The sequence below is a fragment of the Rhinatrema bivittatum genome, chromosome 1, assembly GCF_901001135.1.
Source record: "Rhinatrema bivittatum chromosome 1, aRhiBiv1.1, whole genome shotgun sequence".
In the NCBI taxonomy this organism is placed as follows: domain Eukaryota; kingdom Metazoa; phylum Chordata; class Amphibia; order Gymnophiona; family Rhinatrematidae; genus Rhinatrema; species Rhinatrema bivittatum.
Window position 1 is genome coordinate 551,181,127 of NC_042615.1, and position 14,899 is coordinate 551,196,025.

Here is a 14,899-nt window from a genome sequence, read left to right on the forward strand (position 1 = left end):
TGTCTCCCATTGACATTTCCTGAGCTGTGACATGGTCCTCCTTAAACATTTTCCCAGGTATTATTGTCTGGATGTGCTGGCCCGGGAGGACACAGCCTTTGCACGTGCGTTGTTGACTGGACTGCGGGCAGCCTCCCACCTAGTCGGTAGTAGCTTGGGTACATCCCATTGGTCCTGAGTCCATCTGTCTATACTCTAGAGAATTACTACTTAGTGTAGACAGACTCTGCTGTCCTCCTCCCCCCCCCCCCCCCCCCCCCCCTTGGCTGCTGAATGATTGGTCTACTGGTCCTCCTGGGAGGTTGTGTTCCAGGGGATTACTAGTAAGTGTTCATCCAGTCCCTAGATTGGGGTACATATATTCATTACCTGAGTTCAGTGTTTCTGGTTGGTTGAGTACAGTATTGCTTGATTGTTTTTAATCAAAGTTTTTGTTAGCCTATTCACACTTGCTTTTGAAGAGAATACTGATGTCGCTGCAGGAGTATATATACAGCTTGCTCAGTCTCTATCTGCTGGCAGAGCTGTGTAACCCACTGGTCCTGAGTCCATCTGTCTACACTAAAGAAAACAAAATTATCAGATTAGTAATTTCTTCTTTGAGGACATTCTTTCCATAAACTGCCCTTTTCTGTACAAATAGCAATCTTTAGTATCCTATCTGAAGGCAACTGATGTTCGGTGATACAAAATTTGTGGATCTCCAAGGTTTTTCTGGTTGCTAGTGCTGTGATATTTCATTGCTGGTGACAGGAAACAGAACCTTCCTTTATATTTTGGAGGAATGCTGTTTATAATTTGCTCCCTCTGGAACTGTTATTTGGGAAGATTTGCTTTCCTAAAATGAAAAACAGAACCTTGGATATCTGGATGCCATAGATTTTCCTTTTTACCACCCCGAGCTAGAAGCATGGTTTTGAATACTTATTAATTATTGTTACTGAATTGGTGTTGGTCAGTGGTCGGTTATTGGTAATTCTGTAATTTTCCTTTGTTTTCTCATGGGGGGAAGGGTTCTGTTACTTCTCATTTCTGTTCTGTTTAATAGAATGGTGTGCTCAGACACAGCTACCATGCTCTGTGTACTTAACTATTTGACAATTAAATAAATAGATTTAAACTTGAAGTCTATGGGAAGCCAAGCCAGACAGAATGGAGCTGGCATGGGAAGGGACAATGAAGGGGCAGAACCAATCAAGATGAATCATGTTTTTCAATCTGTGCCATTTTCTCAGGTTTTTTTTGTTTTTTTTAACTGAAGGGGAATATGAACTTTGAGCAGTTTGCATTTTGTTTGAAGTCAATCTTTGATCTTCAGCACCTGTCTCCTCTTTGTATGAAAACTATGTATGATAGAGTAATATCAAAACTGTATAAAAAAAAGTTATATGTAGGAGAGAGGATGGTGAGTTGTTGCCTGTTGTCAGACACCGTAATCTGTTAACAGTTACGGTATCATCAACAGGGATTAGAGGGCAGTAAATGGTGTATAACTGACAGCAGAATGTAGGAGACAGGACTTTTGACAGGAAGGTATCCTCAGCATTTCTGTGTGTCACTATAAGTCAGCAAGCATGCAGCACAGTGATGTCCCCTATCCAGTTCTACAGTTATCTGTTTAAAATCCCATAGTGCCACTGGCATCAAAGGGCAAAGGAAGAGGTGAGCATGCTCCTTTACAGGGACTTGGGGCTAGCCTGAGCAGTACTGATGAAAATGGTGATCAGACCTGGAATCTCCCAACCAAGCTTAAGAGGTTTTTTTTTAGGATGGGGAGACTGAACTGCAGATTCTTGCTGCTATCTGTATTGTTCCATTATGCAGGTGGCAGAAGTCAATTACTGGGCACTGAGTGGGATGAGCAGTGGGAGGGAGGGGGGTGTAAATATCGGAGAAGCCAAAATCAGTACAGTATTCTTCCCTGTTTTCTCCTGAGGATTAACTGTAGCAAGTCTTAATAAAAGTTACTGATTCGGATAAATCATGTCTTGAGGCTTTCAGAATCAGGATATTGGAGGTTTAGTAGTTGAGGCTTTGGGGAATCTAATTACTAGCATACTGTCCACTGAGCAGCTGTAGGAGGCAGTAAGATATTGCTATGGCAAGAGCATCTCCCCAGGAAGAGTGGGTAGTAGACAGCTCAAGAGACCCTGCTGACTTTTTCACCCTGGTCCAACATTAGCCCCAGAAGCAGCGACGAGGATCCAGAGAGGGGATCTTGCAAAAACACCAGAGATGTGGAGGCACACTGAAAAACCCCTTCAGGATTCACTAAAGGAAGTTTTATACTTTAGAACAGGGCTTCCCAAACTGTGGGTCAGGACCCTAAATGGAGTCTCACAACCATCAGCTGGGGTCATAAGTACTTTAAATGGAAATGTTTTTCAGATTCCAGAAGCAGCATTTAGTAATGAAAATTATTGTGAGGCTTATGAGTCAGAATGGTCCTCGCAGGTCCTGCAGTGGTCCCACCCTCACATGAGTTTTTCTGTGTTAATAGAGAAAGTTCTGTGTGAGCAGGGCTTGTGACAGTCATTACTAAAGCTACTGTCACTTGCAGACCACGGTTTGGCTTGAGACCAGTCATGGTGGAAGGGCTGAGTGTGCATGGGCCAGTGGAGATTGCCACTACTCCTCTCTCCTCACCCACCACTAAACCTACCCAAAAGAAAAATGTTGCCCCTATAGTCGGCCTGCCTTCTCTTCCCAGCAGGGAGAAGAGGGCAGGCTGTCAGGGAGATGTTTGGAATAGGGACTTTTCAAAGGAAGGAATTGGTGCAAGATGGATTTGAGGGTTGGATCAGCTGGAGAGGGCGTGGCTGTGGAGTGTGAACGAGGGGAAATGACAGATCAACTGGGGGATGAAAGAGCTGCTGGGGATGTGAGAAGTGTTGGAGAGGATGAAGATGCGATTGAATGGGAGATGAGGTTTAAGAGAAGAGGCTTGGGGATCAGGGAGAATCAACTAGGGAGATGTGAAAAGGTCTGAAGTAAGAGAGAAGGGGATGAGCTGGGTGACATGAAGGGATCAGCTACAGCAGTGGTTCTCAACCCAGTTCTCAGGACATACTTAGCTAGTCTGGTTTTCAGGATATATACAATGAATACGTATGAGATACATTTGCATATAATGGAGGCTGTGCATGCAAATCTACCTCATGCATATTCATTGTGGGTATCAGTGCTGAGTAGGTTGTGTGGGACTATAGAAATGTGTAGTAGTAGATGATACCCTGAAAACCTGCCTGCCTAGGTGTGCCCCAATGATTGGGTTGAGAACCCCTGAACTAGAGGAGCAGAAGTTGAGGGGGGGGGGGTCTGCTGGAGGGAAGGAGGTTGATAGGATTGGCTGGAGAGGAGATCAGCTCATGTGGGGAAGGTGAACATGGAACAATTGTTGGAAGGGGAGCACACACCTACTAATTTGCTTTGGTTGTCCTCTGAGATCATGCAAATTTTTGAAGTGCTCAAAAGGGGTCACATTGGCTAAAGGTTTGGGAAGCCCTGCTTTAGAATGAGGAATTTTTCAGCAATGGGAAGTTGAGGGGGTATTATTGTGTAATTTGAGTGATAGGAGGCTCCCTTAGCAAAGGGAATAGGCAAAACCCGAGATTATGTGCTTCTATGAGCATTGGAGAGGAGTGGTATCTCGGGTGATGTTCTGAATTGGTTTTGTTCATTCTCTTGTGCTCACACTCATGCACATACATTATATGCTTCATTGCAGTTATATATCTGTTGTGTACTGTCCTCTGTTTTCTAGATCAGTTTCTCAAACCAGTCCTAGGTTACCCTCCAGCCAGTGTGATTTTGAGGCTATCCACAATAAATATGCACGAGAATGCATGCAAATCTATCTAATACGTATTTATTATGATAGCCTGAAAACCAGACTGGCTAAGGGTTACTACAGGATTGACTGGAGAAGCACTGTTCTAAATGTTTATCTTGCTAGCCTGTTTTTCTCCCTCTTTCCCTCACTTATCTCTCTTATTTTCATGCCTGGGTTTTTCTTTCTTTCCCTTTTAGCCTCTTACACTCCTGGGTTTGTCTTCCATTCTTCTTGATACTTTTACTCCCGGGTTTTTGTATTTTGTCCCAGTTGCCTCTCTAATTTCATGGAGGCTGATTCTGTGTTTTTCATAGTCCCTCTTGTTTTTTTTTTTTTGAGAGTCTCGCATACATATTACATGCATACTTTTTTGGTACTAAAAAACAAACAAGTCCGTCACCTATATTTCTTGTGGTTTTTTTGCATAAAAATTATAGACTTACAGGCAGAGACATTTCTAAGAGAAAAATAATTTTGTTCCATGTTTGATCTCAGAATGAGTTTTTGTAGTGAAATCAAAATGTTGTCGAGAGGTGCTGGTTTTGATGTGCCTAATAACTTCCTTTTTTTGTCTACAATATTTATAAGTACCAAGCAACCAAAAGGCACGGTGAGGCCTGGGCAGAGAGCCTGCGCTATAGAAGACCTGATCTAGACTGCATGGCTGGCTTGAGACGCATCACTCTCAGCTACAACACTCTCATTGGTGATCAGGGAGCCACGATCCTTTCAGAATCACTAGGAGAGGACCTATGGCTAAAAGGTATGGAAAATGTTGCATCTAACCCAGAGAACTAGTGACAGACCTTTTTTAATGCAAGCCTTAAACAGGAATAAAATTTCAGCTTTGCTCAAATTGTCATCAGTTAATAAAAATGTTAAAATATTTGTTGGAGAAAGTAAAGATGATATTGATGTGTAACAGCATTCTCTTGATTTGTCCTTCAGAAGTAGAGTATGGAGAATATATTTTATTTATTTTTTATTTATATTTTTGAGGTAACAATCTTATACAATAAAGTCAGAGGTTAAGCAATAATACATAGCCAGCACATGTGTACAATACATAATTCACTGGATGTCACTGTATGAGACATAAAATTTGTCATATGTAAAAGACAATAAGTTTTCCTATGGCTTGTACTGTGTTGGTGTCTTGAAACATATAACAATAAACCTTCATAAACCTCATTCGTATTTTTCTGGTTTTGATTTCCCCTCTCCTCCCGCCCCCCTTCCTACAATCTGTGCTTCTACCTATCCCTTCATCTACAGAGGCCTAATGCCTAACATATGGTAACCTGCCTCTTGCAATGTATATCCGCCCTGTTTACAGTATTATGTGCCCCGCCAAGGGAGCCAACATTTCCATCTAAGGTCCAATTTGGCCATTTATTTCTGTCTAGCTGCAGTGAGTTTGTTCAAATAACATATAGTGTCCAACCGTCGCAGCACTGCAGCCAAGGTGGGTACCTTTGTCCTGTTTCCAACAACGAGCTAGTTCCAATCTTACTGCCATTATTGCTTGTTGTAATAAATATTCCTCTGATAGTCTGCGTGCCCATGTTGACATGCAGCAGAAACAGTACTGGGTCTTTAGTAACCTGAGACCCCACTACGCCCGATATCAGTTGAAGTATAGAATTGCATCACTTTAGGACATGTCCACCATATATGCATATATGTTCCAATTTCACCGCATTCTCTCCAACACTGAGCAGAAACTTGAGGATAGAATCTGTGGAGTTTTGATGGGGTAAGATACCATCGATATAGCATTTTATATCCATGTTCTACTATCGAAGAGGCGATGTTCCATCTATTAATAGCCAAGAAGGATTCTGCCCATTGCTGGGCACTCATGGTTATCCCTATGTCCTTTTCCCAATCCTTTATGTGAGATGGCTTATTTGCCAGCTCTCCATTTAAAAGGGAGTTTTCCTAGCGTGTAGCAGATGGACTCAGGACCAATGGGTATACTGTACACCTGATAGCAGTTGGAGAAGGAGTCAGATTTCAATCTGACGTCAGCACTACATATACCCGTGCAGGAGGCTCTGCTCTTCAGTATTTCTCAGTCTCCATAGCAGTTTGGGACTCTACACACGCTTGCACAGAGTTAGAAAATCCAAATCAAAGAGAAAATTCCATCCAAAGAAGAAATAATCTTACCTCTACAGACGAGCCCCGCTCTCCTGTAGTGATACCTAAGGGTCCCTCCCGCAGTCGAGAATTCCTGAGGTGATTTCAGAGATCCCTTAGAGGTAAGCCTCGGTCCGGTAGCCGGCTTCCGGTGTGCACTTAGCCCCCGGGAACGGGAGTGGGTGAGAGGCAGCGGGTGCAATACAGAGTGCGGCGGTGAAGGTATTTTCTCTCTCCCCCCGCAGCCGGAGACCGTGCAGCAAGAGACCAGGAAGCGCCAAGACAAGGTAAGGTAGAAAACTTTTTTAAAGTCTCCTGTCTCGGAGGCTTGGATAGCCGCACAGATCGACCTTCTGGCGTCTGTTCAATCAGGTTGAGCAGCCCCATCCGGGCTAGATCCCGATCTGGTGCGAGGGTCCTCCCGCTTGGAGACGCTTCGGGGAGGCCGCCATCTTGCCCGCATGGTCGTCGGCGCCATTTCCCCCCCTTGACCGCTGTATTGTCCGGAGCAGTGCGCCCAAACTACTTGTGTGCCCAGTGAGGCGCGCACGTGCTTCTGGGCCATGCGCCCTGCGGGGGGGGGGGGGGGCGTGCACATCTACCAATCTGCACGAACAGCATCGACGCACCCGGAGCGCACTACAGCCAGAAGGCAACTCTGGCTCCGAAGTTGGTCAGCCAACGCGACCTCCAAGATTACTCATGAGTGCCTTTTAAAGGAACCCTCCTGTTCGGAAGCGAACTGGAGAAGTTAGCCGACAAATGGGGCGAATCCCCAGTACCTCAGCTACCTGAAGACAGGAACAAAAGAAACCAACGCCCCTCTTCCCGAACTTCCAAGAGCAGAGGATCCCAGCGTTTCAGACCATACAAAAACACATACCAAGCACCTCGCCCCGCAAGCAGGGGCCAGTCCTTTCGGAACAGACACAAGAGGGGAGCTGGCTCGAGTCCAGGCCCTGGCCGCACTCCACAATGAGAATCAACAGACCCATCCACAGGCAAACTGGCTAAAAGACAGGAAACAGAGAGTAGGATTAAATGGGCAATTTTCTCAGTGGAAGGGAGTGGACAGTGGAGTGCCTCAGGGATATGTATTGGGACCCTTACTGTTCAATATATTTATAAATGATCTGGAAAGAAATACGACGAGTGAGATAATCAAATTTGCAGATGACACAAAATTGTTCAGAGTAGTTAAATCACAAGCAGATTGTGATAAATTGCAGGAAGACCTTGTGAGACTGGAAAATGGCAGATGAAATTTAATGTGGATAAGTGCAAGGTGATGCATATAGGGAAAAATAACCCATGCTATAATTACACAATGTTGGGTTCCATATTAGGTGCTACAACCCAAGAAAGAGATCTAGGTGTCATAGTGGATAACACATTGAAATCGTCAGTACAGTGTGCTGCGGCAGTCAAAAAAGCAAACAGAATGTTGGGAATTATTAGAAAAGGAATGGTGAATAAAACGGAAAATTTCATAATGCCTCTGTATCGCTCCATGGTGAGACCGCACCTTGAATACGGTGTACAATTCTGGTCGCCGCATCTCAAAAAAGATATAATTACGATGGAGAAGGTACAGAGAAGGGCTACCAAAATGATAAGGGGAATGGAACAACTCCCCTATGAGGAAAGACTAAAGAGGTTAGGACTTTTCAGCTTGGAGAAGAGACGACTGAGGGGGGATATGATAGAGGTGTTTAAAATCATGAGAGGTCTAGAACGGGTAGATGTGAATCGGTTATTTACTCTTTCGGATAGTAGAAAGACTAGGGGGCACTCCATGAAGTTAGCATGGGGCACATTTAAAACTAATCTGAGAGAGTTCTTTTTTACTCAACGCACAATTAAACTCTGGAATTTTTTGCCAGAGAATGTGGTTAGTGCAGTTAGTATAGCTGTGTTTAAAAAAGGATTGGATAAGTTCTTGGAGGAGAAGTCCATTACCTGCTATTAAGTTCACTTAGAGAATAGCCATTGCCATTAGCAATGGTTACATGGAATAGACTTAGTTTTTGGGTACTTGCCAGGTTCTTATGGCCTGGATTGGCCACTGTTGGAAACAGGATGCTGGGCTTGATGGACCCTTGGGCTGACCCAGTATGGCATTTTCTTATGTTCTTATGAAGATGCCATAGGGGGCAGGCTTGCCCTATTCTATCAAAGATGGGTCAAGATAAATCGCTTATAGAAACTGGCTGAGAACCATCTATCCCTGGGGACTTGCCCATCTTCAGTCCCTTGATAGCCGCCTGAATTTCAACTATAGTAATTTCCTGATTCAGGCAAGATTGTTGGAGTGTCAATTTGGGAGAGATTAATCTCCGCTAAATACTTGTCTATCTCTGAAGATGAGATGTCCTCCCATTTAGAGTATAACTGTTGGTAGAATTGTGTAAATCTTGCTCGGATACTATCATTATCTGACAGCATTTCCCCTGTAGTGCTCCGAACTTTTAGAATTTGGTTTTGTACAGTCTTTGCTTTGTTTCCTGGCTAGCAGTCTGCCTGCTTTGTTGCCCCCTTCAAAGTATGTTTGCTTCACTTTTTCTAATTGGAATGCTATTTCTTTTTCTTTATGGGACAATTCCTTCAATTCGGCTCTCAAATTATCTAGTTGGTTCCCTATCAGTGGGTCTGGATTCATTTTAAGTCGTATCTCCAGCCTACTAATTTGCTGCAGAAGATCTACACGTTTCTTCTTATCTTCTTTATGCACATGTGACGCTCTCGCAATTAATTTACCCCTTACCAAGGCTTTGAGGCACTCCCAGACTACATTGGCTGAGACTTGTTCCGTGTTATTTTCCCTTAGATAATGTTCTATATCCTTCTCCAAATCTTTACAAAATGCTGTATCATCTAGCAAGCTTTCATTAAGCTTCCAATAACGTGCTTCAGAGGGAGCTCCCTGGTCCCTAAGCTTTATCCATATAGCTGCATGGTCCGACCACATGAATGGCTCTATCCCCGTATCTTGTGTATTATTGATTAAGGCTTTATCTAGAAGAGATAATCGATCTGAGAATAAGATTGGTGTACCTTAGAATAAAAAGGATAACTTCTATCCCCTGGATGAAATAACCGTCAGGCATCTATCATGTGCCATTCCCTCATCCATTTGAAGCTCTTTCTGTGTGAGCTACAGTGTCCTCCCCTGCCACTACTGGAATCTAGAAAAGGGTATCTGGTAAGATTGAAGTCTCCTCCAATAATGAGGTATCCCTTTGCCCATTGCTGTAAAGCGCTAGTCACCTTGTGGAGAAATGGCCCCTTCCCTTGATTGGGCATGTATACATTAATTAGTGTATATATTGCAGAACCCATTTTAAACTTAAAGATAATATAACTGCCCTCCATATCGTGAATCACAGATACCACATCAATGATCACGTCTTTAGCAAATAACACACCTATCCCTCCATACTTATTGTTTTTAGTTGCGGCTGCAAAGTATTGCATCGGGTATTGCGGAGATGCCATAAGTTTTTCATATTTCTTTTTCAGGTGAGTTTCTTGAAACAATAATATATCTACCTTTCCTCTACATATATCCTGAAGTGAGCTTTTTCTTTTATAGTAAGTATTCAACCCCTTAACTTCCAGGACAATATTTTTAGCTCCCCCATCCCATTAACATAGAACTAGAGCCATTCCACTTTTGTACTAGCCTTACTCTGCTAGAGTTGAATCGCTCATACCTCCCCTTAAGTTGCTCCCAACTAATGGAACATACTCTGAGAGACAGATATGCATCCTCTTGTAGACATTCAGCGTACCCCATTTTTTTTATTTTAAGATTTGTAGGTCCCCCCTCCAATCCCCTCCCCTCCCTAGCCCCTTGCATCCATTGCTGGATTTGGACTGATGCCACCTACCATAGTCTGATCACTAGCCTGTCACTCGTCTCCCCCCCCCCCCCCCCCTCAGTTGAACATTACATTTCTGATTATGGTTTAGTTATCCTCATAACCAAGTAGATACCTTATGCTATACCCAAATGTATCCCCCCTCAATTTTAACTCTTATAACTATAGGTTTACTACCAAATCCCTTAGTAACCCTACCAGGGATGGCATAAATGTTGCTAATATGTCAGGCTGGACTGCAGTTTCTCAGTCTTTTTCTCAAACCGGAGAATTCCCCTGAATGCCTGCACAATCTTTTGCCGCCATGTTGTACCCTTCGCCATCTTTGAGCTTTATCCGTCACGGATTGTTGGTATGTTTGCTTGTTTATCTCTTCTGGAGTATTCATCAGGCCAGCTGCACTAAGCAGGGACACTGCTTCTTCCACCGACTGGACTCTTGTGGATATCCCCTGTATAGTAATTAGCAGTCCAAAAGGGAAAAGCCATCTATACTTATGATTAATAGTGTGTAGTATCTGCAGTACTTTGTGAAACTCACGCCGCCTTCAGATAGTGATAGGAGATAAGTCTTGAAAGATCTCTCTTTTTTTTCCATGCCACTGGAAATCTGGCATCTTCCTCGCCTGGCGCATGATCTATTCTTTAATCGTGTATTTATGAAAACATACCACTATATCCCTTGGTACATTGCCTCTTGGTTTTGCCAGTGCTCTGTCCAGAAGTATCTGCGGCGGAGCCTTGTCTGTATCAGGTTGTTGGTCACTAAGAAGAAGGCTGCAAATATCCATGATGACTTTTTCACAATCTGTATAGGGCTCTCCTTCAGGGATCCCCCTGAACCTCAGGTTCCCCCTTGGACCGGTTTTCCAAGTCCTCCAGCCATGTATGTTCATCTACCATCTTCTGCAGGGTTTTAAGCTCCTGCTGAGTTTCATTCACACTGTTCTTCTGTTCTCCCATCTAGTTCTCTATCACATCCACCCGGACCTCAAGGTCAGCATAATCACGCCGCATATCCGCTGCAATGGTCTGCAGTTCTACTCTGAGGAAGCCCATACCTTTTTATTTCGCTCAGCCAGCGCTGTAAATCCGCTTTAGACAGCGCCGTATTGATCGCTGAGACTGGAGAATCAGCACGCTCTTGCCCTCCCAGGGATGCGGGCCTTTGCGCTGTCTCCTCGTGGTCCGAGAGGCCTTCTCTAAACTTTTCCGGCGCGGCATCGAAGGAGAATTGTTCAGGTTCCGCAATTGTTTTGCGAATTGACATGCCTCTGTTCCAGTGGGCAATCGCCGAGTTTTGAGCCTTTTTCAAACGGAGGATTCACATTTTTATGAGGTATTTGAAAAAAATGAGGAGCAGAGCTCTGGCTTCACGCTGCCATCAGCTTGGTGATGTCACTTCCTCCAGAATCGAGAATATATTTTAGTTTAGTGAAGAATGTATGAATTTGAAATAATTGTGTTTTGGATGGCATTTGATAGAAAATAACCTGGCTTGTTTTGCAGTGCCACTGTAGCACACACATAGCAAATGGAAATTATGGTGTTAATAATCATTAGAAGAGTGGCTACCCTTCACAAATAATTCGGAAAGCTCCCAATGGAAAAACAGCAAACTGGGTGCTGTTCACGGTTCCAGCTGGAAAAAGTATTAATCAGTCTCACATTTTGGTTAATAAATAATACTTGCTTTTAATCTTATTTTGGTGCCTGGTTCTGTGTTCACTGTGACATCATTAGAATTATGAAGTCTTGCATCCAACTTTTCCTTTGCAAAGGAAAGTTCACCTTGAGCTGCTGAATGCATGTACAATACAGTTAAAATGGTATTTACTTGTTCTTTTATCCAGATGCTATCAATGTGAAAATAATACAAACTTGCCCAGATATTCAACAGGCTTAATAAAAATGCAGCACAATGCCCACATGAGAGCCAGCATTATAAAATTAGGCTGCTGGTTTTTGATTTGTGTGTGTAGCATAGCATTTGATTGTATTAAAAACTAGCCATAGCTATTCTAACACATGTTGTCATTTTGCCAGTCAAGCTGGGAATGTTGAGAAATTCAAGACTTGGAAAGAAAAAAAGACAAATGTGTTAAATTTTTCTAAGTGATAATGTTTAATAATAGCATTTCCTCAGTGTTCGGGCACGTCAGTCCCCACGAGTGGGTTATGCATCTCTGCCAGCAGATGGAGATGGAGCAAAAGCTGATGTCACGGCCACACAGTCCTGCTCTGACGTCAGACTGCCAGCATTCTCAGTCTCCAGCAGATGGTGGACATGCATTTCCCTTCTGGGGATTGCCTGTGAGTAAAAGAGGGAAAAAAAAGGAATTGAAAGGAAATAGCAGAAAGACGGTCTATATAGCACCTCTTGCCTCCTGAGGTGATGCCATGCGGTCCCTCTCTGAGTACCCACAGTCCGGTAGCCTTAACTGGCATGGACCTACAATTTCAGTTAAAAGTTGCAGGCCGAGAGAGGCTCGATGGTGTAGCCGGGACCTGTTAGCAGTCAGGGAGGGCTGAGCTCAGGTAAAAGTTTACCAAAAAAAGCAGGAAAAAGGGTTTCTTATCTATGCATTAAACTGTCCTACTGACTTCTTTAGGGAGTTCAGTGAGGTGAGGAGGTAGTGTAGGCACAGTGGGTTGAGCAATCATTTGGGTAGGCCCTGCTTCCAGGCTTCTCTTCTTTTAATATGTAGTAGTCTGCGAGCGTATTTTGCGTGTTTTTTATTGTGGGCCGTTGGTGCACATCTGCGCGTGTTCAGTTGTGTGCCCAACTTCAACTTCTGTTTTGGTGTCGGTACTGGGTGCCCAGTTTGGGTGCTTGGTTGGATGAGCAGCCTAGGCATGTGCATGTCCATTTTGGGCACAGGTTTTATGTGGCATTAATCTAGGCACGAGTTTTTACTGTTCTGCAAAACTTACGACCAAGGTGCCTGTGGCGAAGAAGCTTAAGCCCTTATCCATTTGTGCTACATGACACATCAAAGCCATTCAGCTGGAGCTGTCTTTAAGTCTGTGTAGGTGCTGCATGGATGCTTGGGAAGATTTACCTCCTGATTTTGCCGATGATGGTTCATCTTCTTGGTCTACAGGGAGTGGGACAAAGAGCAGTGATGAGGGGGGTGTCCCCTCCCTTAGTCGACATACAGACCAAGTCGTCAGCAGACTCTCTCTCAGGATGTCAGCTTCAGGCATATGGGGCCTGGAATGGACCTGTCCTTTTCCTGGATATAATTCTTACAGGGACTGCAGACATTTCTACTGGGGCAGTCTTCTGAGTCAGCACTGCCTGTTAATGTAGATTCATGCGCTTGAGTGCTCCTCAGCCTGTCTCCATGGTCAAGCGCCGGCGCAGCACAGTCTGAGAAGGCTCGAATGCAAGTGGATCAGAATGATACCAATGATGATTTCTCAGACCTTGAAGACTCTTGGAGTGGCTGGGTCTGACTCCTTGGGGATGCAGAAGAAGAATCCCATTTTGGTCACCTCGGCGACACAGGCAATGATAGCCTGCTGGGTTAAGGAAGTCATTTCGGCAGGCTATTTGGCTGCTGAGGTGTCTTTGCCGAAACAGGTTAGACTGCGTTCTACGAGGGCTCAGGTGGTATTATGGGCAGAGCTTTATTGTCTTCTGCTGAAATTTGCTGAGCAGCGACATGGTCATCTTTGCATACTTTCTCCAAGCATTACTGCTTGAAATTTTAGGGCTAGGGAGGATGCTGCGTTTGTGCGGGCAGTATTGATTGGACCGCTGGTAGCCTCCTTCCCTTCTCAAGATTAGCTTTGATACATCCCACTCATGGGGTTTGATCTGCCCAAACATTGAGGAAGGAGAAATTTACTACTTACTGATAATTTCCTTTCCTCTAGTAAGGGCAGATCAATGCTGACCCTCCCTCAGCTGCCGATGCTTTAGTTTGTGGTTAGCCTTTCTTCAGGCAAGCTATGCAGAGTATGATTCCTGCTCTTCATTGAAAACTGGTAAGTGGCTTCTCTAGCCCTTAGTTTACTAGCTATGTTTCTTCTTTTGGCTGAGCTCAGTTTCCTGTTGGTTGGGAAACATGCATGGTTGATTGTTACTAGTAATGTTCAAGTATAATCAGTTTTGTCCACAGTTTGGCTTTTCTAGACAATACTGGTGGGCTGATGTTGGGGTGGTACTATATGGCTGTGACGTCAGCTTTTGCTTAGTCTCCATCTGCTGGCAGAGGTGCCTAACCCACTCATGGGGATTGACCTGCCTTTATTTGAAAAGAGAAATTACTACTTACCTGATAATGTCTTTTCCTCTAACTAGAGAACTCTTTAACTGGACAAAGCTGTTAAGAGGATTTTAGTATTCCCACATGTTTTCAGCTTAATTTTAAAATCTTTTCAAGGAACAACCTCCTATTGGTAATGTTTGTAAAGCTGCCTCTCCCATCCTCGCCAACACTCTCTGGCAAAATCGAGATCTTTACACACATCAATGAGGTTGCTGATTATAGGTGCATACTTTCAATAAGAGTCCTAGAGAATAACATCTGCAGCTAACTCATAAACAGTATGTCATCGTGTAGTGTCAATTGATTTAAAGCAACACTGAGAAATAGAGGGAATTAATTTAATAATTAATACTAGAAAGAGTCCTTTGTATAATCCTGATGTCAGCCTGAAATCACATAATTGGTAGCCAAAGTTCAGAGATTAAATAATTGATCACTCTTGAAAGTTTGATTAAACTCATTCATGTCTGTTTTTTTGACTTGTCATATGATTTGATGGTGGTTTAGAATTTTCTTTTGAATTTAGGACAGAGAGCCAGTGAGATTTTTTTTAAACATTTATTTATAAAGATGTCATATTACAAAAGATGAGAAATACATTGGTACTAGAATATTCCATGAAAGCTTGTGTACAATAGCAATGCAAAATAAACATAGGAAATGGAGTATATAGGATGGACATGCAGCATCACATCTCATTTATATTTAGTATTAAACAAAAAGAGGCAATTGCAGTAACCATTAGAGATGTGAATCGTGTCCTCGATC

The 14,899-nt window shown here is 43.5% G+C and overlaps 1 protein-coding gene across 3 annotated transcripts in view; it reads left to right on the top strand.

Moving 5' to 3' along the window:
* The window catches only part of CEP78 (centrosomal protein 78), a 243,015-nt gene that overhangs the window by 34,743 nt on the left and 193,373 nt on the right, over positions 1–14,899 (top strand). For all 3 annotated transcript variants that reach the window (XM_029616524.1, XM_029616516.1, XM_029616532.1), the window contains exon 6: positions 4,421–4,595. In XM_029616524.1, the coding sequence (XP_029472384.1) occupies positions 4,421–4,595 (175 nt within the window). The remainder of the gene's footprint in view (positions 1–4,420; positions 4,596–14,899) is intronic.